The sequence below is a fragment of the Syngnathoides biaculeatus genome, chromosome 13 (assembly GCF_019802595.1).
Source record: "Syngnathoides biaculeatus isolate LvHL_M chromosome 13, ASM1980259v1, whole genome shotgun sequence".
Classification (NCBI taxonomy): Eukaryota; Metazoa; Chordata; class Actinopteri; order Syngnathiformes; family Syngnathidae; genus Syngnathoides; species Syngnathoides biaculeatus.
The window spans coordinates 28078799-28106638 of NC_084652.1; the positions used below are offsets into that span (position 1 = coordinate 28078799).

General features: G+C 48.7%; 5 protein-coding genes across 9 annotated transcripts; 3 read left to right on the plus strand and 2 right to left on the minus strand.

Moving 5' to 3' along the window:
• The first annotated feature begins 843 nt into the window (after window positions 1-843).
• Window positions 844-4588, plus strand: dnajc1 (DnaJ (Hsp40) homolog, subfamily C, member 1). 2 transcript variants are annotated; one of them, XM_061840333.1, is made up of 13 exons: window positions 844-1076; window positions 1146-1400; window positions 1898-1999; window positions 2074-2120; window positions 2189-2354; window positions 2769-2860; window positions 2936-3029; window positions 3094-3190; window positions 3268-3431; window positions 3496-3615; window positions 3687-3735; window positions 3837-4219; window positions 4311-4588. In XM_061840333.1, the coding sequence occupies exons 2-13, from the start codon at window positions 1254-1256 to the stop codon at window positions 4377-4379; spliced, it is 1530 nt and encodes a 509-aa protein (XP_061696317.1). In that variant the 5' UTR covers window positions 844-1076; window positions 1146-1253; the 3' UTR covers window positions 4380-4588. The 2 variants fall into 2 exon arrangements, with proteins under 2 accessions (XP_061696317.1, XP_061696318.1); XM_061840334.1 differs by having other exon boundaries at window positions 1168-1400.
• Window positions 4589-5737: 1149 nt separating this feature from the next.
• Window positions 5738-8371, plus strand: c13h7orf25 (chromosome 13 C7orf25 homolog). 2 transcript variants are annotated; one of them, XM_061838877.1, is made up of 2 exons: window positions 5738-5896; window positions 7044-8371. In XM_061838877.1, the coding sequence occupies exon 2, from the start codon at window positions 7060-7062 to the stop codon at window positions 8269-8271; it is 1212 nt and encodes a 403-aa protein (XP_061694861.1). In that variant the 5' UTR covers window positions 5738-5896; window positions 7044-7059; the 3' UTR covers window positions 8272-8371. The 2 variants fall into 2 exon arrangements, with proteins under 2 accessions (XP_061694861.1, XP_061694862.1); XM_061838878.1 differs by having other exon boundaries at window positions 5748-5896; window positions 7072-8371.
• Window positions 8372-9298: 927 nt separating this feature from the next.
• On the minus strand, window positions 9299-16227 carry impa1 (inositol monophosphatase 1). 2 transcript variants are annotated; one of them, XM_061838888.1, is made up of 9 exons: window positions 15346-16227; window positions 14509-14581; window positions 14299-14438; window positions 12689-12793; window positions 12573-12618; window positions 12388-12496; window positions 12209-12317; window positions 11136-11287; window positions 9299-11068 (listed from the first exon to the last, which is right to left on the minus strand). In XM_061838888.1, the coding sequence occupies exons 2-9, from the start codon at window positions 14569-14571 to the stop codon at window positions 10950-10952; spliced, it is 843 nt and encodes a 280-aa protein (XP_061694872.1). In that variant the 5' UTR covers window positions 14572-14581; window positions 15346-16227; the 3' UTR covers window positions 9299-10949. The 2 variants fall into 2 exon arrangements, with proteins under 2 accessions (XP_061694872.1, XP_061694871.1); XM_061838887.1 differs by having other exon boundaries at window positions 14509-14584.
• A 612-nt stretch (window positions 16228-16839) lies between these two features.
• On the minus strand, window positions 16840-23950 carry riok1 (RIO kinase 1 (yeast)). The gene is made up of 18 exons (XM_061838839.1): window positions 23821-23950; window positions 23034-23120; window positions 21747-21912; window positions 21597-21678; window positions 21430-21499; window positions 20366-20408; window positions 20200-20292; window positions 20018-20130; window positions 19645-19725; window positions 19481-19567; window positions 18564-18701; window positions 18392-18495; window positions 18209-18315; window positions 18069-18134; window positions 17879-17995; window positions 17727-17780; window positions 17102-17218; window positions 16840-17027 (listed from the first exon to the last, which is right to left on the minus strand). Exons 2-18 carry the CDS (start codon window positions 23090-23092, stop codon window positions 16917-16919), a joined length of 1608 nt encoding a protein of 535 aa, XP_061694823.1. The 5' UTR covers window positions 23093-23120; window positions 23821-23950; the 3' UTR covers window positions 16840-16916.
• On the plus strand, window positions 23380-27620 carry rpp40 (ribonuclease P/MRP 40 subunit). 2 transcript variants are annotated; one of them, XM_061838885.1, is made up of 8 exons: window positions 23380-23511; window positions 25349-25469; window positions 25527-25595; window positions 25671-25757; window positions 26230-26352; window positions 26800-26980; window positions 27075-27212; window positions 27284-27616. In XM_061838885.1, exons 1-8 carry the CDS (start codon window positions 23509-23511, stop codon window positions 27435-27437), a joined length of 876 nt encoding a protein of 291 aa, XP_061694869.1. In that variant the 5' UTR covers window positions 23380-23508; the 3' UTR covers window positions 27438-27616. The 2 variants fall into 2 exon arrangements, with proteins under 2 accessions (XP_061694869.1, XP_061694870.1); XM_061838886.1 differs by lacking the exon at window positions 23380-23511 and adding an exon at window positions 23829-23962 and having other exon boundaries at window positions 25349-25595; window positions 27284-27620.
• Window positions 27621-27840: the final 220 nt, after the last annotated feature.

Below are 27840 nucleotides of genomic sequence, written 5' to 3' on the forward strand. Positions count from 1 at the left end.
TGTTACGTTATGAGAGACCGATTACGTGGTCCTCTCCAAAGTTTGTTTTTTTGTTTGTTTTTTAGTAGCTGCATACACACCTACCTGCCATTTGGAACCCACGAAGCTCTCGTACTCTGTACCCGTGCAACCCATTTTTCACGACGAACCGGGTCTCTTGCAAACTTATGAAGGGTAAATCCATCCTCCCGAGGGTTCAAGTAATGTCCAGCAATGCAACGAGGCGGAATTTTGGCTAACACGAAGGAACAACGAGCGACCTTCCCGGAAGTAAAACTAAGAGAAACAGACGAGTCCACTTGAGGGCGGTCCTGTCCTGTACGTCACTTCCTGTTTCTCCTCGGAAAAACGAATCCCTCGAGAGGATTTTCAAGGAGGGAGTTACAAAAAGGTGTACACGTCAAAATCCTGTTTTGTGGTGAATAAAAAAAAAACGCATGTCGTTCTTTTCATTAATAACATACTAAAAGTCATGAATTTCATTACAGTGGCCCTTTAACTTTGATCTTGGCAGATCATTTGCTTGCGGTCCAAAATGCCATTTGACCTTGCTCGACGTCAAAATGAAGGCACAATTCTCAAAATCTCTGTTACCCAGAACAAGTCGACAAAGTGTATAAAGGTGGCAAATGACACCGATTTCAAGCCATACATTTCTGCAATCTTCCTGAAATTTGAAAACATTCTATCTTCCACTAACACGAAGCACTCAGAGCTTGCAGTTCCTCTCTACGCCAACGGGTGGCGCCGTGCGTCGACGTTTTCTTCCTTTCGCACTGGCCTTTCTCTCTCTCTCTCTCTCTCCTCCTCACTTTTTTTCCCCTTCCGCTTCTCAACGCGCATGCGCAGTCCCCGTCTCACCGACACATCAGTACACACGCCCACCTCAACGGAGCCCGCCGTCACAACACGGCTAAGAAAAAGAAAAAGAAAAGGAATGCTCGGCTAGACGTGGCTCGTTACTCTATACTGCATGATGTGTTATTTAAATATCGAACTTGCTTTGTGATTTAAATATATCATATTTCGTTGTATGATTTTTCCATGTTCAATGAAGTCGAAGGAAAAAAAATAAGGTTCGCTCGGGTGGGCTGTGTTGAGATCGTTGGATGACCCCAAACTGTTTTTTTTTTCACTTTTTACAGCACTTGATTTGAACTATGACAGGCTGTCTGACCCGGATGTACCTTCCGAGCACTTCCGTTTCAGCGGCCCGCTGAGCTGGCGGATTCGAGCCGTGGGAGCAGCCCGAGATGACGGTGGCCAGTTGGCTTGCGCTGTTCGGATTGGCTCTCTTGTCTGTCGGCCTCCCGTCGGACGCTTGGGACGCAGACCTGGAGCTTCTGGATCTGGTCGAAGAGATCCCGGACACTTTTTACCGCTTCCTGTCTCTGGAGCAGGTTCGTGCTCCTCCAACCGTCTCCATGGAAACCACGTCGGCCCAGGGGCGTTTCGAGCGGGGGCAGCGTTATCCCCCCTTGACAAAATCCACCAGACATTACCAAAACCGTCTGCCACACCGCGAATGGCTAATCTAGGCGTGGGTTAAGTACGTTTAGTGTTGAACTGTTACTCTTCTAGTCCCATGTCCAATTGAACGATAAATCGTTTGGACGATGGTCACATGATCGCCACTCGAGCAGTAGTGATGATGGGCACGCCAGTTCGTATGAGTGTAGCGAAGCACTTGAATCAGTTAAGAAAATGTGTTTGCATAATCTATCCATCAGTTTTCTTAGCCTCATATCCTCACAAGGGTGGTGAGAGTGCCCGACCCTATCCCAGCTGTCAATGGGCAGGAGGCAGGGTACACCCTGAATTGGTTGTCCACGGAAACGGTGACGGGGGTCCACGTCGAAATGAATCAAGTCCTCTCGGTTGTCTGCTCTGTATTCAGGATGCGTCGCCGTCGGAAATCAAAAAGGCCTATCGCCGCCTGTCGCTTGTTTTGCATCCTGACAAGAACAAAGATGAAAACGCTGAGACGCAATTTCGACAGGTGAAGCGCAGCACCGTGTGAAAAAACACCAAGACCGGATATGAAAGATTGGAAGGTTTTGTTGTGCTTCACAGCTGGTGGCCATTTACGAAGTCCTGAAGGACGACGAGAGACGGCGCAGGTGAGGCGTCGGCCCGTCGCGAGCGTGACGCCGCGCGCTTGACCTCCGGCCTCTGCGGGTGCACGCAGGTACGACGACATCTTGGTGAACGGGCTTCCCGATTGGCGCCAGCCCGTCTTCTACTACCGGCGTGTGAGGAAGATGAGCAACGGCGAGTTGGCCTTCCTGCTCTTCGTCATCGTCACCATCGGACACTACGCCGTCATCTGGTCCATCTACCTGGAGAAACAGTTGGTGAGTCTGAGATGGTTTTGCAAATTAGTTGCTTACAATTCCAAGTTACCCAGTTGAAAATCCAAAACTCTTTCAATGACTTCCTCCGAGTGATGTATCCAAAATCGCCACACGGCGCTATTAAAAGTCCCTCCATCGTCGCTTTCTTGTCTCGGTTCGGGTTCAAATCTGGTTTTGGTGCGGTTATACCCGTTAGGACACGTGACCCATGTGACCATGTTGGGTGGCTGACTGGCCCGCGTGACCGAAATGCTGCGTTTGGAGGGCGACAGAATATGGAGCGGACGGAATGGCGCTTTGGCGGAAATAACCACGTGGAAAGCTGGAACTGGGTCGTAATAAGGGGGAAAGACTTTAATCACCGGAGCGTTAGACTGCGCCGAGTTACGTGATGACCCCGGATGATGTTTGCAGGATGAAATGCTGGTTAAAAAGAAGCGAGAGAAGAAGAAAAAGAGCAACGCTAAAGAAGAGGTCAAGTACGGCTCGGTGGAGCGCACTGACAGGTACTGGGGGGCGGGGTTAGCAATTCCTGTGTGACGTCGTCACGGTCGTCATCGGTGATGCGTTGCTGTACGCAGGGCTCAAGAGCGCCCCCACTGGCAAGACATTCTTCCTCTGAAAGTCAGCATGTGGATCTACATGTCTATCAAACACATGCCCCAAACCCTGCAGGTAGACTTTTTGGTGTGCGTGCGTACGTAGAGGCCGGCTTCTGGAAGCATCTTCTTGAGTGCAGGAGGTGCAGCAGCACTACGAGGATTACCAGCAGATGAAGAAGCGGCAGCGGGAGGAACAAGAAGAGGAAAAAAAAGCCCAACAGGAAGTTGCGACCAGTAAGAAAGGAGCTTTTTCGCTCTCCTCCGTCTTCGTCTTCTACTTGACTGACGGGTGGCGTGCCTTGCGCTTCCAGGAGAGAAGAGGTCAAAGGTTAAGAAACCAAAGATGGACTTCCCCATCTACGAGCCGTCGGCAGAGGAGCCAAATTTGCAAAGTTACCAGCAGACGGGTTCCATCCAGGAAGTTGAAGAGCAGCTCGACCAATGGTTGCAGGACCAGAAGCCCGCCAGGAAGAAGGTGCCTTCTTGTTAGCGTTAGCGTTAGCACGGCAACACGCTAAGTTGCGTACGGTCCGTGTTAGGCGTCAGAGTGGAGCGAGGACGACGTCAGCCTCCTCAGCAGATTGATGGGAAAATTCCCCGGAGGAACGCCAGGTCGTTGGGAGAAGATCGCCCACGAGCTCGGCAGATCAGTGACGGATGTGAGCCCCCGTTAGCTCGCTAGCTCGTCGGGAAAATGTTCCTGAACCTTTTTGATCTTTTCCTTCAACAGGTGACCACCAAAGTCAAACAAGCCAAAGAGCTCACCCACCTCAGCACAGGTCCACGCGCAATTACATCTCCCACTCCACTCTGTTGTCTTCTGCCCTGGGTCTGGCGTCCGATCGCATTTGCTTCAGATGTCTTCCGTGTGCCGGCGCAGGTCTGGTGAAGCTGTCTGAGTTGAAGGGGCCTTCTCTTCCCGCAAGGCCACTTCCTGTTTGTGACGGTGGAATGGGCGTCGCCAGTGAGGAGCAAGACGAAGAAGCTGTGGCGGTTAAGCGGAGGAACAGGAAGTGCGCGGTTGAAGCCGACGGAGGTGACGGGGGGCGACTCAGGTCCAGACGGCAGAAAGATTTCAACCCTGACGAGTTGGACGAGGAGGAGGGGGCGGCGGCGGCGGCACAGGAGAACAAGAACAAGCCGGAGGTGGCGGTGTGGACTCAGAACCAGCAGAAGCTTCTGGAACTGGCTCTGCAGCAGTTCCCCAGAGGAAGCGGCGAGCGCTGGGATCGCATCGCCAAAGTTGTTCCTGGGAAAAGCAAGGTGATGACTGACCAGTGAAAGCTTTGCACCGCACACCAAAAACTCAATCAAACATCGGTCACTGTGCCAAGTTTGTGTGTGTGTGTTTCAGGAGGACTGCATGATTCGTTACAAGATGCTGGCAGAACTGGTCCAAAAAAGGAAACAAGTCAAGAGCTGATGAAGCCCCATCTTGCTGCTTGCGAGGCTGACCTTTGACCCTTGAACACAGTCATGTGTTTTTCTGTTATGGCAGGATGGACCTGACCTCTGACCTCATTGCTTCATGTGCCTTAGCCCCTCCTAGCATGCCACCACTCACCCCTCACCTTTTTTTTTTTTTGACTGATAAATAAAAATATTTATTTTCCAATCAAAGATGATTTGGGACATTGCTTGTTTTTATTGTTGCCTGAGAATGTTCTTTTTTGTCATGCCCTTTATTAAAATCCGGAAAAACATCCAGCCAGCTATTTTCTTTGCCGCTTATCCTCATCCCAGCTGTCACCGGGCAGGAGGCGGGGTACACCCTGAACTGGTCGCCAGCCAAACGCAGCGGACATAGAGACAAACAGCCGCACTAAATTTAAAGTGTCCAATTAATGTGGCATGTTTTGGGGATGTAGGAGGAAACCCAAGCAGTCACGGGGCGAACGTGTAAACTGCAGGCGGCGCCGGGATTGAACCGGGACCTCAGAACTGTGAGGATAACGCTTACACGATGTATTAAATATTGACAACCTCAAGTCAGAGGTAAATTAAATTTTCCATCTCAGGCTTTGGATCAGGGGAGCCACGGTGAGCACGTCCGCCTCACAGTTCTCAGGGCCGGGGTTCAACTCCGGCAATCCGTGCGTGGCGTTGGCGATGTTCGCCCCGTGTTCGTGTGGGATTTCTCTGGCTACTTCGGTTTCCTCCAACATCCCCAAAATTGGCTAGGAGAAAACTTAAATTGCCAGTAGTCTGAATGGAGACGGTGAAGAGCTTCGGTGAGCGAACGTCAAGGACAGATCGTTGACAGAATGAGGAAGCGCCTCCATTTTTGAACGATTCGTTGATGAATCTTTCCAAGGAGCTGATTCGCGTGATTCAGAGCCAATGACATCGAATGAAAAGTGGACTGCGCACAGGGCCCTTTTGCGTGGTCAACTCCCGGTCAGGGCAAAAGTATCTGACGTGAAAGTTGACGTCTTTTGACATCCTTCCAATTGTCCATTCCGAAACATACTGTAAATAACGTTGAATTTAACTGCAATACGTTCGGTTTAACTTTTTTGTTGCGCCGTTGGCTGCGAAAAACGTGCAGGCGGTCGCAAAGAAGTAACTTTTCACCGCCAAGTGGCTTTCAGCTTAACCTTGAGCGTTAATTATTAGATATTCATTGCATCGTTTTCTATAGCAACGTGTGTATGTTTACCATACTTTTTGCCCTGACCAGAAGCCGGAGCCTGTTTGACCACGGCGGAACCAATGATGGAAACAGAGTGCGCAGTCCACTTTTTATCCTACGTCATTGTTCAGACCACACAAAAGAACCGGCGCTGACGTCATCGGGGAACGGAGTGTAAAGAGGCGTGGACTTCCGCGTCATTGGGCGTGACCGAATGTGCTAGGCTAGTATGCTAAGGTGCCTGCGCTTGTTCCTGTTGCCATTTCGCATCCGAATTTGCCTGTCCGTCGTCACGAGCCCTTGCCGCAGTAAGTCCGTCACTTCTTTGCTCATTTTTTGGCCTGTCTTGTGTGTTTAGCGTGACGGTGTGAACATTTAGCTGCTTCGTGCGGTGTATGAAGTCAGTTGAAACGTCGGGATTCTTAACTAGGAATTCAAATGTTTGTTCTCCGAAATGTTTTTATCAAACAGATACTTACAGAGTATCAATTTCCTGTGGTAGCCATTAAGAAAGTTAGTCATCTTTAAAAACCGCTGAAAATGGACCAGATTTCAGGCGTGACTTGCGTCTTTTTCACGTTTTTGGGGGTGCTACATCCGGGTCGAACATTTTTTACATTTCTTATCATTATCTTACCTGATTTTTCGAAAGATAAACACATAAAACAACGATGATGTACTTATAGAAAGCCGAGGGCCTAAAGGTTTAGAGTTTGCAGATGCCGGTCAGGTGATATGGTGTTGTTTACTTTAGTACTCAAAGGGATGGGGAAAAAAGAGAAGTCAAGAATGAATAAACATAGCGTAGGTTGTGGGGATATATACATTTGGAGAAATTAATGTAGCATGAAATTCATGTAATCAGTATGGAGAGGTTTCCAATTACACCATCTTGTGTGTCACCACCACCCTTAGACCGATCGGATAAATTAACGCTAGGGAAAAATCACCTGTGTTCTTGGACCTCTATGACACACAAGATGGCGTAATTGGAAGGAAGAGAAAATAAAAGTCATTCTGGCGGCTCAGAGAAACTTCTCAAGCAACCTGACCGCTGGCAGATCCAAAAGAAAAGTTCTGGTATACTGTATACTTCACATATGTCAGAAGCACGGAAATATAAAATACCAAGTCAAGATGTATTTTATAAATTTGAAAAAGGGTCCTACTCACCTGAATGTTTTGGGGGCAGGGTTTGTCAATGAACATTTCCGGAAATGTCCGAGATGTGTAGCGTGTGTAATTGCTCTTTGTAGGATTTAATAAGGAAACATGTTCCACCCCCCCGACATATTTTGGAAACTCCTATAGCCTACTCGATTCACAAAGCACTGACACCCCCCGTCCACCAGCGACAGATGAACACGTCGCTCCTGTCACGTCTCCATTCAGGTCAAAATGTCAAATGTTTGTGCGTCTTCTAGCTCACAAACATGAGCCATTGTCTGTCCTCAGGAAGAATGCGTCCATCATGTCTCTGCAGGACATGCTCCAGGACCGCATAGGCGTGGCCAAGGCCTTGTGTCAACGCGCTGAACAAATCGATCCGGCCGTGGAAGGACGCGGAAAACTGTGCGGCAAACTCCGGGCCGAGCTCTGCTTCCTGCGCCGCGTGGAAGGCGGCCGGCTGCCCTTCAAAGAGTGCCACCTGCATAGCACCAACCTGACCCACCTGACCGCTGTGCTGGAGTCGGCCGAGAGTCTGGAGGGAGTGGTCGCCGTGCTGCACGTGATCTCCTACCGGGACGCGGTCGGACACAGGCAGACGCTGGTGGTGGACGTGGTGGCCAACGACGGGCGCACGTGGGTCAAGGCGGTGGGCAGGAAAGCCGAGGCCCTGCACAACATCTGGCAGGGTCGCGGCCAGTACGGCGCCAAGAGTCTCGTACGGCAGGCCGAGGACTTTGTGCTCGCCAGTCGCCAGCGGCCCGTCCAGTACGTCCACCCGCATGTGGTCTTCGCCTTCTACAACGGCGTGTCGAGCCCCATGGCGCAGCGCTTGGAGGAAATGGGCGTTGCCGTCCGCGGGGACATCGTGGCCGTCAACGCCGTGCCGGCGGGGGACGACGGCGAGGAAGACGAGGATGACGAGGAGCGGGCCAAGCCGAGCCGCGTGGATCGTGACACTGTGCTGGCCAGCCTGGCGTTCCCGGCGCAGGTACGTGCCGAAGAGTGTGGCCGCGTCAACCTTGACATCACCACGCTTATCGCGTATGTGTCGTCACTGAGCCACGGTCGCTGCCATCTGGCCTTCCGCGAGCCCGTCCTGACTGAGCAGGCGGCGCAGGAGCGGCGCCAGCAGGTGCTGCCGCTCCTGGATGCTTTCATGGCGGGCAAGGAGTTGTACGCCTGCCACGCTGCAGTCCACGACTTTCAGCTCATCCTGGACACGCTAGGTGGGCCCGGCGAGAAGGAGCGTGCCCGCCAGCTACTGGCCCGCCTGCGCCTGGTGGACGACCGGCCGTCGGAGCGAGCCACGGCGCTCGCGCCCAGCGCCAAAGTCAACCGCCGCTCGCTCTTGATCTTCGGCACCGGGGACTCGCTGCGGGCCATTACCATGACGGCCAACAGCCGCTTCGTCAGAGCGGCGGCCAATCAGGGCGTCCGTTTCAGTGTCTTTGTGCACCAGCCAAGAGCGCTCACCGAGGGGAAAGAGTGGAGGGCCACGCCCATCCAAAGTTAAGCGTCAGTGTCTTTTATTTTCCCTACGAACAGGAACATTTTCAATCATTATTGTTTTGTTTTTTTTTTCCCTGCACAAATAAAGCATCTGGGTCGGTTTATGTTTCATGGCCTCATTTCGCAAGAAATCAGTCAACAGTCCTCGACTTCAGTTTCAGCAAAATTTTACAAAATAACAGGTGGGGTCACGGCTCTTGTGGACGTGGAGTCCGTCAAGTCAGTTTTTGGTGTGCAGCGTCTGCTGTGTTAAAGAGGGAGCTAAGTCGAAAGGCGAAGCTCTCAATCTACGTTCCTACCCTCACCTACGTGTATGTGCTGTGGGTCGTGACCTAAAAAAACAAGATCCTGGATTCAAGCGGCCAAAATGAGTTTCCTCCGCAGCGTGTCCGGGCTCTCCCTTAGAGATGGGGTGAGAAGCTCGGTCATCCGGGAGGGGCTCAGTGGCGAGCCGCTAGTCCTCCACAATGAGAGGAGCCAGATGAGGTGGCTGGGGCATCTGATTCGGATGCCTCCCCGGTGAGGTGTTCCGGGCACGTCCCACCGGAAAGAGACCCCCGAGGACGACCCAGGACACGCCGGAGACGTAGACGTCTCGGCTGGCTCGGGAACGCCTCGGGATCTCTCGGGAAGAGCTGGAAGAAGTGGCTGGGGAAAGGGAAGTCTGGGTATCCCTGCTGAAGCTACTTCCCCTGTGGTAGATAATGGATGGATTACTCATACTAATCCAGATTGGAGCAGCAGGATGCGAGTGAGTGTCTTAATAACGGCACAAGGCAGAAAATAGTAGTTTGCTGATCACGAATTTCCTGAGGGGGAAAAAAACCTGTTGGTTTGGACTTTCATTGATCTGTAGTCCTTGCAAGCTCTGCTGAGGGAGGCCATTGAGCATTGGTTGTAGTTCCAATTTTGAGCGAGCTCCTAGCACTGCAACGTTAGCAAACAGCATCTCAAAGATGGATACTTTACGGACCTCGGATTTGCCCGATTGATCTGACATCGTTTTGAGTGGCCAAAGCATACTTCAACACTACGATAATATGAAGCGCTTTATTTTGCTCCCTGCCTTTGCACCCGAATCTGAAACCACTTTGGATACATTCTGTGAGCTTTCGCCACAATGAATTCACCAGTTAACAACGGGGTCATTACTTTTCCCACACAGGGCCCGGTAACTTTCTGTTAATCAATTGCCAATTTAAAACATTTGAAGTTGACTTGAAACATTTCTCTTTTTACATCTCTTTGACAAGATAAAGGAAGTGAAGAAAGTATGCAAACATACAATTGAAGCCAGAAGTTGACATACATTGTCCAAATCATTTTTATTTTTTTTTTAATCTCATTGTCTGAAAGCAAATGCTGTTTCAGGTCAATCAGGATCACCCAAATTATTTCATTTTGTTAAAAGCCACAACGATGAGAGAGAGAGAGAGAGAGAAGTTCATATGAGGGCGACACTCTGGCGCAGCTGGAGCACGTTGGCCTCACAGTTGTGAGGACCGGGGTTCAAATCCCAACCCCCTTCCCTATGTGGAATTTGCATGTTCTCCCCGTGTCTGCGAGGTTAATTGGACAGTAAATTGCTCCGTCGATGTGATTGTGAGAGCGACTGTTGTCTGTCTCGGTGTGCGCTGCGATTGGCTGGCAACCAGCTCAAGGGTGTACTCCGCCTATTGTCGGTTGACAGCTGGGATAGGCTCCAGCGCTGCCGCAACCCTCGTGAGGATAAACAGCTCCCCTTGAGTTTCATCAGACCACAGGACCCGTCTTCAGAAGTTAAGATCTTTGTCTTGGTGTCTTTTTGCAAACTATAATCCGCCTTTTTTATGTTTCTTTACGAGTAATGGCTTCATTCTCGGCGAGCCCGAGATTCCCATGATATTTATACTTGTGTATAAGGGTTTGAACAGATGAATGCGGCGCCTTCAAGCATCTGGAAATTGGACCCAAGGATGAGCCGCACCTTTGGAGAGCCACGATTCTTCTGATTTCCCGGCCAATTTCTTTTGATTTTCCCACGATCTCAAACAGGGAAGCAGAGTATTTGAGGCGCGGCATGCATGCTCAGATGTGCCGGCAGTTATCTGGGCTTCCCCATGTTATTTCAAGACACAGTAGTTGTTGTGTACGTTAACTGTTGAGCTCAAAGAAAATAATGTCAAGTTCTCTCATTATTGTGCCATTTAACAAAATGAAAATTTTGATCTTGACTGACCTGCAACAGGAGAGTTTTAGTCTGATTTGACTTCATATTGTGTTTCTTCAGTGTAGGTCAACTTCTGGCTTCACCTGCATAAGAATTTGTTACTTTTTCGCCAGACTGTAGTTTATTTTTCCACACCAAATCAGGCTAGTGCGTCCCAACAAAGCCTTGCAGCACTTTGAGAGGCGAAACGTCTTCTTAGACAGACAGAACAGTCCAGCTAGATCTGTTCAATACCCTTGAGTATGAAGTGACCGGGATGAGAATAATAACTAACTACTGACTCATAATAGTCGTTGTAGGACTCCCAAATCCTAACGAGGGCAAACAACATGCAGTTCAAAATAAGAGCAGAGCATAGTGTAAGCTGTGTTTTGTTTTGAATTCACAAGGGCTGCTATGGGTCAGATGAAAAAATATGAAACTGACGCCATCAAATTTTAAGATTTGTTACTTATTGGCGCCAAACGCAGAGGTCACGACGCTGCGTCATCTCGGCGTACGCTGAAGACGTCGATTTCTTTGACGAGACGCTCGGCGACGCTCCGATTGTTGGCAGCCAAAACGCGGCGGGACATCAGGTCCATTGGGCCTCCTGCACGCACACACACGAGCAGGGCAATGCGCAGCGTGAAGCGTCGCCACAACAACGGCGCTCTCACCCTCCACGTCCATCAAGACGCCGCCGGCCTCGGCGACGACGAGCGACCCGGCGGCGACGTCCCACACGTGGATGCCGATCTCGTAGTACGCCTCCACGCAGCCGGACGCCACCATGCACATGTTGATGGCCGCGCTTCCTGCGCCGCGAACCCTGCGAGCACACGCGACCGCCCGCGGGTCATCGGTGGGGCTGGGCGACTCTGTGAAATTCAATCGTCATTTCTTCTTCTCGTCGGCGTAAACTATGGAAGTAAATAAGAGTATGTGCCACCAGGATTTGAATTCAAAATGACACTGAAAATTTGATGTCGGAAAAGTCACATTGTTGATTCAAAGTCATCACATTTTCAAGAGTTGTATTTCACTTGAGCTCTTCAACGTTAACAGATTTACCAAAATTCAACCTTCAAAGTCTCCTGAGATTCAACTGGCTCCGATTCGCTGTCTAAATTCAGTGTTAAGGAGGCGGGGTTACTTCAGGTCACAACCCAAGACCCAGCCAATGGCAGTTACGCTTTCTTAGTCACGTGACGTCGCATACTAAATGTGATCTCTTTGAAATAGCCATGTGACTTTTACAACATGACATTTTCAGTGGCGTTTTTCATTCGTATCCCGGTGGCACATATTTACTCCTACGGTAAACGCATTATCGTCGAAGAAAAGCCATTGTGCCGAACAGCCCGGCATGTCAATTCCTGCGTTTTGAAAGTGCCCTCGACGCAGCGTTTGACGTATGCCCAGCCTGAGAGTTGACTGTCAAACACCCGGGGGGGGGGGGGGGGGGGGGTTCCTTACACACCAATTATCTTTACATACATCACACGACAGCTTTAGCATAACTTTCAATGGAAAACGCTATTGACGGAGGAGCTAAAATTAGCGTTGGCATTACTTTGAAATTAACGAATATTCACACAAACGCATCCTTTGTTTTGTTTTTTCTTTGAAATTATATTGAAGGTTGAGTTTTGGTCGTCGAATACACACAAGTTTTGAAATCTACGAATGACCCTGATAAATTGCGACGATTTCTTCCATAATCAGCCGGCCCAACTGCAGTTGCGCCTACCCGTGGACAGGAATGGTGACGACCCTTTTGAGGCTGGAGAAGATCTTGTCCACCGTTTCAGGGTCTCTGTTGCACCCGAACTCCGTGGCGATGATGGCCTGCTGGATGTCTGACACAAAGTCAGGTGACATCACTTCCTGCTTCCAATACTTCAAAGTAGCGAAGGACGGAAAGAAAACCTCGCTGCTGGGAAACCTGCAGCGGCTCCCCGTTGCAGAAGGCGCCCCTCCCCCGGCGGGCCGTGTACATCTGATCGTGGAAGCAACTGTACACCACGCCAAACTCCACCTGGGAGGCGGACACACGAGGGCTCGATTGACGGCTCGCCGGAAGGAACGTCGGGGAACCTTTCCGGGGCTCTCACCTGCTTGTTGACGGAAAATCCGATGGAAACGGCGACGAAAGGGAAGCTGCGACGGAAAGCAGACGAGCTCAAGTCAACGTCAGACAACAAGAAGACGATGAAGATGACAAATTCACGTGTGAACGAAGTTGGTGGTCCCGTCGATGGGGTCGATGATCCACGTGGGCGCGTCGGTCAGGACGCAAACTTCTCCCGCAGCCACGGACTCCTCCCCAATGAAGCTGACGCGCACACACACGCACACCAAAGACTTACTTCTTATTTTGCGACAATCTTTCAAACAACTGAAATGGAAAAAAAAGTCACGTGTAGACTGCAATATAAAAAGCATAGACTCACTACCATTTTTTTTTTTCTAGTTTCATCCATCCGTTTTCAACCGCTTATCCGAGGTCAGGTCGCGGGGGCAGTACCTTTAGCAGGGAAGCCCAGACTTCCCCTTACCCACGGGCTCTTCCTGGGGCGATCCCCAAACGTTCCCGGGCCAGCCGAGAGACGTCATCCTCCCGGTGGGACGTGCCCATAACGCCTCACCGGGGGAGCCGTCCGGGAGGCCTCCGAATCAGATGCCTCAACCTCTCAATGCAGATGAGCAGGGGCTCGAATCGGAACACCTCTCAGTTGACAGAGCTTCTCACCGATTCTCTCAGGGGGAGCTCGGACACCCTCCAGAGGAAACTCGTTTCAGACGCTTGTATCCGGGATCTTGTTCTTTCGGTCACAACCGTCGGTGAGGGTAGGAACGTACATTGACGGGTAAATGGAGAGCTTCACTTTTTGGCTTGGCTCCTTCTTCTCAGTATGGGACCAATAGCAAGTCCGCATCAGTGCAGACGGTGCACAGATCCGCATGTCTTAACTCCCGCTCCATTCTTCCCTCACTCGTAAACAAGACCCCAAGATACTTGAACTCATCCACTTGGGGCAGGATCTCAGCCCCGACCCGCAGAGGGCACGCCACCCTTTTCCAACTGAGAAACCTGTTGTCAAATTTGGGGGTGCTCATTCTCTAGTTGAAACTTCTCAACCTGACACAACAGCTCGGACTCCTTCCCTGCCAGAGAGGTGACATTCCAGTTTCTGTAGATTCTGGGGATTGGATGGCCAAGGTCCCCGCCTTCAACCAGCACCCACCTCACACTGACCTCAACCCCTGTGGCCCCTCCCACAGGAAAGAGGGCCCCAGTAAGCCGCGTCCGGGCAAGGGAAACCACCAGAGGGGTTTACGGAGGCGTGCTGTGTCTGGTCTAAAAAGCTCATCCGAAGACAGTACGTAAGCATATGTTGAGACGGGGGCCGTCCTGTAGGTTCTGAAGGTTGGAGCGTCATTTTGGGGTTGGGGGGGTGGGGGGGGGTGATGTTGAAAGAAATTCCAGCTATCCCAGTTTGGGATGTCATTGCGAAAACCCCGATGGCTGCACAGCATTGAAATCGTTGCTTGGGAAGGGGGGGAAAAAAAAAAACAAAAAAACAACCATTTAACATAGCAATCCTATGTAAACTCCATTTGATGTATGCTACAAAAAGTCCACCTTGTTGTCAGTAAGTGCATAACGTAAACTACGACGAGAGCGCTTTCATTCACCTGACGTGACATGAGGATCGCGATAAGTTCACGACAAGAGACGTAGTTGTTTATCCCTGTAAGGCACATCTCTTGACATCTACTGTTTCTTCAAAAGACATCTTTAACAATAGTTCTCCCAAACCAGACAGGACTTCCTACCAATGGCTTGGGAATTTCTCCTTGACAGATTGGATGATGAGTTCCTCGACCTTCTGGTCCGTTTGCGTGACCAAGTCGACGGACGAACTCTTCAGCATCACCGCCTCCTTCTGCAGGCTCCCCACCGCATCGCGCACCATCTTCACAATAACAACCACCGCACACTCTTCAACAACTCCTACTTCCGACTGTGTGTGTGTGTGTGTTTACCTGTCCAGCTTTTCGCGCCACAGCGACGGCATGGTCCATTGCGCTCTGCCACACGTCGGTCATGCTGGATGGGCTGCTTTAGAACACATTTGAAAGTTTTTTTTTTTTTTTTTATTATTAACAACTCGTGCAAAATCACTTCCACTGGGCGCCATGGCAACACATCAAGGCTGGGAGGCATCACGAAGTTGATTTGTTGCTCTTAATACTTTATGTTTAATTTTTCAAATTTTAGCACTTCTTACATCACTGTCAGAGATGAAAAGTGTGTCACATAAAATTATTTGAAGGAGACAGACGTCGTTAAAGGGTAGATACACAGCTGCATATAATCAAAATAATTACAAACAAGTCCATCGATACACCCAGATTGACCACATTTGTTAGTGTCTATCCCTGCTTGGAAAAAAAAAAAATCTATAGAACATTCTAAAGAATTTGTAAAGAAGTATAGAGCTTTAGGACTCAAGTCCTGTAGAATTTCTATAGAAAACATTGTAATCTGTAGAAATTCTACAGAAAATCACAGCCAAAGTTCTATAGAACAAGTTGTTCTGTAGAAATTCTATAAAACATTTTTAGCAGGGATGGTATATGGCAGAATGCACATATTTTAGACAGACCAGTTGATTTTGATTTTTCTTCATTTCTCTGTAGCTAATCTATTATTGCACCGTAGGTCTGAAAGGAATGCTATTTCGAGTATATACATAAACACACCGGACAATAAAATGACTTCAGCTGTATTTAGAGCTAACATGAATGTGGAGGCCTAAACAAACATTTTGTACAAGAGGCACACAAAACGCCAAACTCAAGGTTGAGTTTCAGACTTACGCGTGACAACGTGGAAAAAAGACGTCTAACGATGAAATTCAAATAACTTTCAAATTGACGCTGCGGATCAACGATTCCAATCTTTTCCGGGTTTTCTTCTTCGCTGGCCAAATCTGTCCTCGCTCTCGCCCTCTCCTGGACACAGCGACTCGTTTCACTCACACGCCCACATTCGCTGGACAAGCAAATGTCAACATTCCAAAAGTCTTTTCCTCTTTCATTGACTCATTCGGCCACATTATGATTTATTCATGCTTCTTTTCCTTTCGGCTTGTCCCGTTAGGGGTCGCACCAGGGCGTCATCTTTTTATGTATCCATTTTCAGTTGCCTATCCTCGCAAAAGGTCTCGCGAGTGCTGGAGCCAATCCAAGATGTCATCGGCAGGAGGTGGGGCACACCCTGGACTGGTTCCCAGACAATCGCACTCACAATCACACCTAGGGGCAATTTAGTGTGTCCAATTAATGTTGCATGTTTTGGGGGTGTGGGAGGAAACCACAGTGCCCACCCGGAGAAAAAAAAAAACAGAGCTTGCAACTAAATAAATAAATAAATAAAACACATACTACTTTTCTTCCTTTATGTGGTTAGGGGGTCACGTTCTATCTGAGAACAACAGAATCGCAAAGTGCCCGGAGATGAGCGCTAAACTCTGTGCACAATCCAGAGTTTAAAGAAAAAAAAATAATAATAATAATAATATTTTCAAAGAGGCTTCTTCCAAGTTACTATAAAGATGTTGATGTTGACTTGGTGGAGGAGAGATTTAGAAGGTGTCTTGGTATGTTTTAGTGGTTGTTGTGGTTTGAGCCAGAGACAGCATTGGCAAACGTGGTAGTTTGGGGCAAAATATCACTCGTTTTGGAGTTAGTTATCACATCTATTTTCATAAGGAAGAAAAGCTTTGTTTTTGTAATTCATTCATCAATCTTTAACCTTCACTGTAAAAAAAAAAACAAAAAAAAAAAAAACCTGATAACGGAGCAAATTAAAATCAAGAGCCGTGGCCTATGCGCCAGGAGTTTCTCCGGACTTTAATGTAGTGCGTCTTGCATAATATCTTATTCAATAGTTAGATTCCAAGACTTTTTTTTTTTTTTAAGGTGAAACATTTTCTGTGCCAGACATCAATGTTCAATTTTGAGTACAGAGTAATTAAAGTCAAAGAGTAATTGTGTCCTTGTTTTCGGGTTAGCCGCCACATCACGCGTGACAACTGAGCCGACGGGGGGCAACCGGTCACACGTTCTCTTATTAGACTGCTTACAACTCTACGCTAGAAGAAATGATGAAAATGGCATGAAGTCACACATAAAAATGTAAAAACAAAAAAAGGGGGCAAACCATACTTGAGTCTCTGGTCTTTCATCTGGGACACATTTTGTTTCTTAAACGATGCATTGATGGGGCTAAATAGTGTGACGTGGTTTGGGTTGGGTTAGTGTCGCACATATTTGCTTTGTTTGTTGGACAAGAAGTTGGTGACAGCGGAAGAGGAGATACATCACAAAGACTCCTTTAATGGAGGACCTTCAGAAGGCACGAGAGACAGAGGCAAACCTGAGAACATTCATCTTCCCTTCTTGGTCTTGGCCACTTTTTCCTTCCTCTTCTTTACATGTTTCGGAACTTTGGTCTTCCTCTTTTCTCTCTGAGCTTCTTTGACTAGCTTCTTCTTCTCCTGAAACCAAAAGGAACAATTTGCCGGAACATTCCTCGTGCCGACGGACCAATCGGGGCTAATGTGGCTTTCACCTTTTTGTCCACGGCGGCGTTGTCGTCACCGGGCTGCGTCTGACCCGCCTCGTCCTCTTCCTCCTCATCTTCCTCCGGCGAAGACGAACCGCCGCCGTCCTCCAGCAGGGCCGGAACCTGAACGCGGAACACAAGACAGTTGCGCTCAATCTGCTCGGGATCGTTACAAGAAGCGCGAGTCGTCCTCCAGCCTTAGCCAAGTGTTACGTGACTTCGGGCTCTTGAATGTGACAATGGCGGCGCCGTCCTTTAGCTCCACTATTTAGTCGACATTTCTTCATTTGTGAAATTCCATTTGATGGCCATTGCGCTGTTAGCCTGAATGCCATTTGGGCGTCATTAATCGCATTCACTAATTGGATGCTAAAAATTTCAGTCCTTTTACTCCGGTGACGAGCTTGGAATGCTGCGACGCCCGAAAAACAAAACTGAAGATCACATTTGAACTATGATAAACGTCACATTCTAATGTGATAAGTTTCATGGTAAAATGTGATATTTCACATATCTGTAACAAATTCTTTGAATGCAATATATCTCGAGTTTTAACGCGATCCGTTGAAATGTGAAATTTCCCACGGCCTCTCCAGCGTGCACTCAGAGAGAGGGTTAGCTGTCATCGTACCATCTGAACGCCGGAAAGATCCTTCTTCAGGCCTGTCAACGTCTGGTACAGCACCTGAAACAAAAGCCGCCGGGTAAGACTCATCAGCAGCCGAGCGCCACATCGGCGCTCTTCAAGACTTTCACCGCGACATCACTTCCTGCCGGACTCACATTGTCGTCGTGACCGCCGACGGCCCACTCCTCCTCCTTTTTGCCGACCGTGTCGAAGTCTCGCTCGTAGTGGCTGACCTCGGTCAGCGTTCGCGGGATGTACACCTGCTTGAACACCTGAGCAGACGGCGAGGTCGGAGGTCAGGGGTGAGAGAAAAGCGCACGAGCGTGCCGACGGTCCGTCTTTCACCTCCTCGTCCACACGGTCCCGATCCGAGCGCTGAGCCGCGGTCCGCTCGGCCGCGATGGCCATCATCTGGACGGCCGATCGCAAAGTGGGTCGGATAAACGGGAAGTCAAGGTCGAAGGCGGGACGTGGCGGTTACGCACCCTCTCCAGGTACTGATCCAGGTTGTGACAGGTGATGGACAGGTCGGTGATGAAGTCAAAAAGCTCTCGGACGGTCATCACCGCCACGCCACGCTTGACGAAAAACTCTGGACACAAAAGGTTTTTCGGTCACGACCTTCAGCTCAAAGCTACTACTAAGCGGCCGAGCCGGGGTCCACTCACCGTTGACGTTGCTGCAATCTTTCCTGAGGAAGGTGAGCGCGTGCGGATGGTCGTGTTCCACCGACTGTGACACGTCGATGATGTAGACGTCGCCGTGGTGATATCTGGATCGCACGAGAAGAAAAGAAGCTCACCGATTGGCCGCTGGCAGGCCTGCGGCTTCTTTCCTTACAGCATGTTGAACTCGCTGAGGTCGGCGTGAACCAGTCTGGCTCGGTGGTACATCTCCCTCATGTTGTGGACCACCTGCAGGTACAGCTCCCGGGCCTTGGACTCAGACAAAACCGCATTCTTCAGCAGCGGCGCGGGCCTGTCGACGAGTTGACGATTGCAAGGGTTGACTTTTGTTGTGTTTTTTTCCCCCCTTTCTTTCTTTGAGAATCAGTTTTGCAAATCAAGTCTTTATTTGAGGAGCAATAATAATTGATTTTTGCTGCTTACTTGCACAGGGATTTTATTAAATAATACAAATATATCAGGGGAGTTGAAGGAAGGGCTGCAGCTAACCAATATTTTCATATTAGAGTATCCCACTGAAAATCTAACACGCATTTGGATCAACAACATTCTCACTTGGTTAATGAGCAATCAATACAAAAAGTAAAAAGAGCTTTCACTGAATTATGTGCCTAATTAGCTTCCTTCTTTATGTACCATCAACAATTTTTACTTCTTAAATTGACAAAAAAAAAAAAAAACAGGATTTTTTTTTTTTTTGGGGGGGTTCACACTAAAATGAAGAATCTTGGGAGAAAAAAAATTCGTTCATCTGACTTCACCTAAATCCTGCTCAGTTTGGGTACGTGAATTTTTTTTTTTTTTTTTTTTTAACCAATTGCTTTCTGGCAACATTTCCCCCACTGACTACAGGTTTTACCACATCGCGATCATCAGGTGGTGCGATACTGTGACACTCCAGTACTAGGAATAGCGTTTTCATTAAGAAGTGAAATGATGCAAAACTAGAAGAATTTCAGAAAACGGCTAATCCAGTTTCACAGCACTCTTGGGAGAGACCAAACGTATTTGCAGTTTTGATGCCAGAGCCTTGCGATTGGTTTGTGCTTAACGGTTGCGAGTGGACCTCACATGTCGTCTTTCCCGATGAAGCCCATCAGCAACACGTGGCTCCGCAGCAGCAGCGGTTCCGGACTCGGGATCCCGGCGGTCTGCAACCTGACAATGTCGGGCAAATTTAGACTTTGGTCGCACAACTTTTTGGAGGCTTTACTTCATTCTGGAAAAGCTCTGACCTGATGAGGTTCCTCATCTCCTTCTCTGCCCAAGTCCTCACCATCTTCCTGGGGTTCCCTTTGCAGTACCCGTGACGGAACCTGCACCGCGGCATCGCAGAGGCTTCAGGAAATACAGCCTGCCGCCACCGTCGGCAAACGCCGGTGACGGCTGCCGAATGTTACCGAATCTCGCCAAACGAGGGCGAATGCAGGCAGGCGCTGCCGAATTTTGGACATTGGCGAACGCTGGCAAAAGTTAGCCGACGCCGGCGAAGGTCGCTGAAATGTAGCCAAAGGTAGGCCACCGTCGCCCGGCGTAGGCCGACATTTTGCCGACGCTGGCTAACTGGCAAACTTTGAGGCGAGTGCGAATGAAAGCAGGAAACGGGACCTGAACTCGCCACTGACGTATTTGTCTCGGTCCTTGAAGTGCAGGATGGAAGTCTTGTAGATTTTGACGGCTCGGCTCTCTCCGTTGGCCGTACTCGCGTGGTAAACGTTGGCCTGAGGAGAGCGGCGCGTTACGGAGATGCAGAGCATCCCAAATCGAGGGCAAAGTGTCGACGGGCTCACCTCTTTCCCGGTGCTGATGCAGCCGTTAATTTCAGATATGATTCCGCGACTCAACATCTTGAAGAGAATCATTCGGGTTCGAGGATCTAAAACCTGCCCAACAGTTTTGCCACTCAACACTTATCAGCTCTTTTCACAATAAAAGAATGTTCACGCTAATCAGCACCTGTTCCACGGTGGCACGATCCGATTTGTCCTTTACTCGGTACCTGTGGGCGGGAGAAACTCTCAGCCAATCAGGCAGCGAATACCAACAACGCTGGCAATTCACAACCGGCGTGCCAGGAGAGAAATCTTCTCCAATTTGCCATCATTGTCTATCTGGATATCTTCGGTTATCTATCCACGCGGGAGGTCAAAACACAAAAATGCTCTTCCGCTACTTGGCATAAGGCCCAATAGAACTGTTGGGAAAAGTCGCAGCTTCCTGCGACTAGATCAGCACTGAGTTCAATTCGACGAGCTCAAGTTTCCCAGCGAGTGCGTCCGCTTGGGAAGAAGCGAAAACGACATTTTTGTTTATTAGGTGCCGTGAGAGCTTTCTAACTGCTCATCTTAACTTGCATCAGACTACTCGCAGCAGTATTTATCTGATTCCCACCGAAAAGTATACTTTGCCGCTACGGCTTGTACGCTGTCATACCAGATAAGGGAACACTGGCAGAGAGAAATTCCAACGTATTTGCCCAGTAAAGATGATTCCGATTCTTAAGCACATGCCTGGAACAGACTACAGGATTTTAGCCCCAATATCGGCCCGTTAGCTATCGCAGGCGATTTTCCAAATAGGCCCCCAAATTTTGTCGGGAACGTTAGCGCTTGCATTAGCTTACGGGGGCTAAATAAAAGCTGTGAGCTGTAATGTATTTTAAAAACTGCCAAAATAATCCCACCTCGTGAATGGACAGCCCACTCTTGAACACAATACGGTGGCGGGATCCACAGTTACCATTGTTGCCGTGGTAACAGGTGTGTTCAAACTGAAGGGAAAACCCAGTGATTGTAAAAGGTTGAACAGGGTGGAATCGGAACGCACGTCACGTACAGTTGCCGCACTTTAACTGAAATGTGGCAAGATTTGATGGCCTTAGTCTGACAAAAAAATGGACCAAATCTGTCTTGTAGTCTGGTGCAGCCATCAACAAAAGTGGAGAAATTCGACAAGCAACACTCTGAACGCGACTCATAATGCTACCACCATTCATGGGAGAAGACTCAGTGTTGACGTACGTGTTGGCATCCTTCTGCTTCTCCATTGTCGTCACTTTGTTGACCACGCAGTCGGCTAAATTCAGTTTATCTGCAAACATGTGGCGAGGTTCTAAATCGTGTGTGTGTGTGTATTTCTGAGTTTGTGCATGTTTCTTTGTCGGTGTGTGTCGGTCTGCACGTATTACCCAAGTTGAGTTTGTGTTCAAATCTCCTCAGCGACCTGTCCGTGGTCACAAGTGTGCGATTGCTCAAATTCTGTTTGTTGGCCTGGAAGACAAATGAGCGTCAGCAGACCGCCAGCTCTCATTGGTCATCACAGCTGTCCGTCATCTGACCTGGCCGCAAGCATTCCTGTTGTAGCGTTTGGTCAGGTCTCCTCCTGAGGCAGACCACGCCCACTCATCGTCATCATCGTCATCCTCTTCGCAGTATTCCTCATCTTCATCAGCAACCGGGCGCAGGCTGTCTTGCGTCACGTTGCGCGTTTGTGATTGGCTGCAGCTGACCATATGACAGAAACGTGGTTTCATTTCGACAATTTTAAAAAGTAGCGTGTTGCCCGGGTTACCTTGAAAAAGTTACTGTCAGTTTTGTCTGATTAAATAACTTCATTCTGTTACGGATGGCTTAATTTTACAAGGTAACTGAATTAGATTATAAGAAACTTAAATTGTCTTCAGCAGATGCCGCCTGGCAGTAATATTTACAGACAGGCAAAAAAGTATTGAGCCAACCATCAATTTGCAAGTTCTCCCACCAAAAAAAGATGAGAGACCTGTCATTTTCCAAAGTACACCGCACGTTTGAGAGAAAATGAGAACCCCCCCCCAAAAAAATAAATAAATCCAGGAAGTCATTATCTGATTTTTGTTTTTTTTTTTAAATCCAGAAAGTCATCTGATTTTTTTTAAGAATTAATGAATAAACTGTGGTGGAAAATAAGTATGTGGTCAATAACAAAAGTATATGTTTTTTGGGCAATAACAGGTCAAAGGTTTTCACACACAGTTGCTGATAACTTGGCGCATTCTTGTCTGGTCTTTTCCGCCGTCTTACGAATGTTTCAAAAGTATTTTGTTTGAATTTATGATTTGGTTGATGGCTCCCTACTTTCTCCACATCTCCTCCAACCACTTGGATATGTTACGTTTCTAATGACATGCACCGTTTTTTGGTTCCGGTGCTGTTTAACGTGCTGTGTGTGATGAAAACACACACACACACACAAAAGAAGTCCATCAGATCAGCGGTGTCACGTGGGTTAAACCAGCTCGCTAACTTCGCCGTACGGTCAGCGCTGTGGAAAAGTTTGTCTGGAGTGAGTAGGGTCCGAACGGCCATTTCCAGTTTTGACCTCCTCCGCGATGCTTTTCAATTGAACTGCTTCTGAATGAAAATTGACCCAACAAGCATTGGACGTTTAACCCTGCCAAAGGAACTCCAGAAAACAGAGAAGTCCATACGCCGCTCGTATACACAAATGTCCGAGGAACGCTAAGGAAAAGATTGGGACGACCCGCAACGAAGCAAGATTTCAGAACTGACAGAAGAGACAATTTCTCCAAGGCGTAATTACTAATTACTAATGAAATTAGTCAGACAGACGGTACAGACGCTCTTACCTTTCGTCCTCCTCGACGTCTTCAAACTGTCCAGGTACGCAGTCGACCACCAGCGCCATGAGCCCACGTAATGTCAACCTACCGTTTCTAATGAAAAAACACTTAAGAAGAATCCGAAAAGAGTAAATACGGTGTGTGTGCGCGCAGTCGAGGGAAGTTGTTGCTGCGTGCTCGGTTGACTTTCCGGTTTGAACACGTGACGGTGGCCCGCGAACAAGATGTGGCTGTTACAATGTTGGTAAATCCGCCCCCTGCTGGACAGGAGACTGAATTTTTAAAACATCGACCGTAGCAGTTGTGCATTAAACGAAAAATCAATCATTCAAATAAAGCTCATGAAGGATGCCAGTAATGAAAACAGCCATATAAAAACCAGGTGAAGGAGAAGGAAGAGGTGTTCATCACAAGCCAGAGGCCAAAAATTGAGATTCAAAGCAAACTGCGAAGAAACATTAAGCTGTCGTGCTTCTTGCAAATGGTACAAGCTGCTATCAGAAGTTAGCCCCAAGTGTGAATGCTTTTAATCCACGTTTAAATCGCTTCTTTTCTCTCATGCTAAGGATGGAGGGCTTTTGAAACCATTTTTAATTATTTGCTTGCACTGTATTATTTTTTTTAAAACAAAGTGTTTGTTGCTCTTTGTTTTGCATGCTTTTAAATGTACTTTTACTCGTGTAAAGCTCGTTGTTTTAACCATCGGTGGCTGCAAACCACTGAACGTGCCCAGATTGCCGGAAACCCCGAAGGAAGACAACCGGAAGTGGTTTACCGATCGGTGTGCACTTGCCGTTCTTTCCTGTTCTTGTGCTTCAAAAGTTGTTTTTGTGAGAATGAGCAGTAGAACGTTTCTTCATTGCGAAACGTCTTCCATGTTGCAGCCCAACGACAGGCTGCGTGCGAACTTGGAACAGCAGCCCTTCAACTACAAGGTCTGAAAGACGTGAAGCGTTAGCAAGCACTAGCCGCTAACTTGTCAGTCCGGTGGCTGTGCAGTTGCCATGGAAAGTAGGGCAGGTTAAGTAAGTGCGTACGCTAAAATAGTCATGGAAGTAATAATGTGCCAATGAGTCAAGCTGTCTCGATGACACAGTCAATTAAAAGCTAATAAATCGATCATCAAATTAATTGACTACTATTTCATCGTTTGGACCAGGGCTCACCTGCCTGAGAGGACCGAAGCAGCAGAGACGAGAGCGCACCATGTGCATACCTGGCAACTTTTCGGAGCGCCAACCTGTATAAACTACCAAAAAAAAAAAATCCTTCTAACATACCGAAGCAAATTATGTGTCAAAATAACATAGAGGGATAAAATACAAAGTTTTTAAATGATTTTTATTGTAGGTCTCCATAATGATTATTATTCATTCATTAAGATGGCTATTTATCAGCTAGGCTACAATACCTCAGATATTTGTAAGAGGGCTTCACCAATGAGAATCAGTGATGGGAAAAGCAAAATGTTGTGAAAGATTACATATCAATGATCAATTCCTTATTTTTTGTGAATAAGGAAGGAGCTGATTTGTATGATGAGGCTAACAATAAGCTAGAGATGAACTCACTGGCATGAGCTATTGTTCCTATGAAGCCATTCTCAATCTTAGTAAATGGAACGTCTATCTTGACATCTATATGACACCCACGTGGTTCAATTATATTATTGTCAGCCGGTCTAAAAACACGACCATGAGGTCGAATGCTAGCAAGAGAGCTACAACGTCAGCTCCAATAATCCCATGTATTCGGAATGAGGCCCAGGCTGTCCTTCCTCCACAACTGCACTATCTGCCATTCCCCTTTAAAACTTTGTTCTGTGAAACAGGATTCTCAATAAAAATCCATCAGAATACCAAGAACCACGTCGGCAGCTTACAAGCTCCCACTTGTGGCCTGGGAAAATTGTGTTGGTAAAAAAGGTGTAGCGCGCATGCTCATTATGCTTCGACCTAACAGCAGAACAGAAAGAGAAACGCCAGCAACGCTTCTCGTTTGTGTCTCGGACACGACGTTCATCGGGCAAGGGCGCGAGCGCCAAACCCGGCGCATCAAAAAATAACCCTAACCCTAAGCGGTAGTGCAATTTCAAACCAAAATATGTCTCCCGCGTGTAAGATCGTCGCTCATTTGCCAGCAAAGAGGAATCTCGCCCTAACCCTAAGCGCAATGTTCCCTATGAATCAAATTATTGGGAACCACTTTCCATTCCTATCCTTAAATTCGCTGCTTTGGCCGACTATTTAGTGGTTTGGGGATGTTAATCGTGAGAGGACGCGTCCGTTGTCCCCCCCCCCCCCCCCCCCCCATTTGTGCAGGCGACTGTGCTGCTCCCCGATTGCGGCTGCCTTCCCTCTCAACTTGACACGCCATTGAAGAGTTTCCAAAGTTTCTACCTCGTCCGGAAGCTTCCACTCTACGAACTACTGGACAAACAAGGTACAGACTTGTTAGCATACGTGCCAAACATATCAACAACACGCATGCATGCTTTAGGAGGCGTGTGCGGCCTGTCCTACAAGACTCGCATTGAGGAAGACAACTGCGCCTTCCTCAAGCCAGACGGTAACGATCACGTGGACGCACGCCCTGGCAGATTGTTGTGCACAAGATTGACGCCGAAGATGCGCACATTCGCAGGACACCTGTGCCTGTCCCTGGACAAAGACTCATACGAGCGCTTGGGCATCGAAGGCAAAGCGTGTAAACCAAAGTCCACCAGATATGGTAAGGAGAACTTCGCAGTACTGAGGACCGGTGTTCAAATCCCGTGCAGAGTTGCGTGGCTTTTCTCCGGGCACTCCGCTTTCCTCCCGCATCCCAAATTTGTTGATCGATGACTGAATTGCCCGTAGGTGTGAATGTGACTACGAATGCGCGTTTCTATGTGCCCTGCGATTGGCCGGCGAACAGTTCAGGGTGTACGCCGGCACTCGCCCCGTGACCCGCGTGAGGATATGCAGTATGAAAAATGACTGAATGAATGAATGAAAGTTGCAAGTGAGCCCGAGACGCTAGTGAAGTGAGGAAAAAGCTGGCGGCGTCACAGTAGCCTAACGTCCGAGCACGTGGGCAAGAGGAGAGACTGTTTCCATTCATTCCGCGGGGAAAAACACAAATATGACAGCGCTCTGCACTTCTGCCTTCACCCGTGGCGGTCGATGCACTCGCGTGTTTTTCTGTATCTCGATGCTCGTAGTGGTCGTCGTGGATTTGTCAGACAGCGGCATGGCTCCGGGCGGGTGCGGCTACCGGCGTCTCCTCAGCGGCCTGACGTCACGTCTTCCGCTAAAGATGGACTTTCTGTTGGCGGCTCATTCAGGTGACTGCTTTCCCATGATGCATTTCTGACAACCCGAGAAGCACGTCAGTTGTTACGGCAGCTACAGAGGTTGTGGAGCACGTGAGTATTATTGTACTCAAGACCAAGAATCCAGTTTTGATGCCAGATTACGCCAAGTGCAGAGGGAGGCGCACCCTCAAATAGAAATACGCAGGAGTCCACTGTACCGCGACTGCTATGCAGGCCCTCTCTAGTGGTGTGTGTGTGACAGAATCACTGAATTAAATGTTCAAGTAGTTTTGGAGGTGGTACTTGGTGGCAGAAGTTTGAGAACCGCAGCTGTAAACCATTCACATCCTTGACTCACAGGATGACTCGCAGCACTTGGAATCAAAGTACCATTGGGTCCAGAGTGCGTTAAACGGAGGACCTCCAAAGACCCCATCCAACGTTTAACAACCTTTGCCGCCTCGTGTATCCGCACAGGTGGCGGAGACGCACTGGAGTTGCTGCTCTCACGATACGAGCGGTCGCAACACACGCCAGAGGTCAGCAGTCGCCTTCTGACCGACCTGACCCGCCCCGCCCCGCTGACTTCGGACCTGCGTTCGTACGACCCCTTCGGCTTTCTAGAGTGGCTCGGGGCCGTCCAAGCCGACATCAGCTGGTGAGAGGGAGGCGGCGGGGGGGCGCTGGGGTTCCCCACGTGACGCTCAACGGCGTCACTTTAGTCTTGTGACTGGATGACGATGCCGCTGCAGCGCTGACATCACCGACGGCTTCCTGTCATCGCTGGAGTGTCCTCGAGCGTCCGGCGTGTCTTCTCCGAGCTCCTTTCTGCTCTCGGTGCGCGGTCTGCTGCTTCCCGAAAATGTCATGACGCTCGTCCGGCAGCTCAGGTAACCTTTTGAGCCGCACCTCGAGATCCCGGCAGCCGATCAGCCGTCGTCCTCGCGTGTGCGTATTGCAGGCACATCCTGGAGGGTCCCCGCCCCCCGCCCTGGGCAGCCGTGACCGTTTACGCCTTCGCGGACAATCTGTACGTGCACGAGCGAAACTTCTACACGCTGCTGCTTTTCCCTGACCACGCCTACTCTCTGCACCTGGCCAGGCCCGCCTCCTGATCACGCCCAAATGGACTTGTGGAAGTTAATCAGGAGAGCAAATATCATTTGAAATTCAACATGTTCAAAGGTCGACAAATTTTCAGATTGCTTTATTTTACTTTGCCACAAGAGACGACTTTTTATTTTTTTGTTGTGATGTTTAACAAAGTCATCTGTTTTGATAGAGGCAGGAATTAAAAAAATAAAAATAAAACAAGTTTGGAACATTTTGTGGCATCACACAGCTAGAAAAGAAGTTAAGTTTGGGCTACCGCGGGTCCAGGCTTTAAGTTATAAACGTAATGGAAGAAAAAGTCCCAGCCTATGGTGAAGCAGGTCCAACATATATATAGATATGTATTTTTGCAAATAACCAGCTTCAGGTAAAGATAATTTTGACAGACATGAAACAAAACGAAGG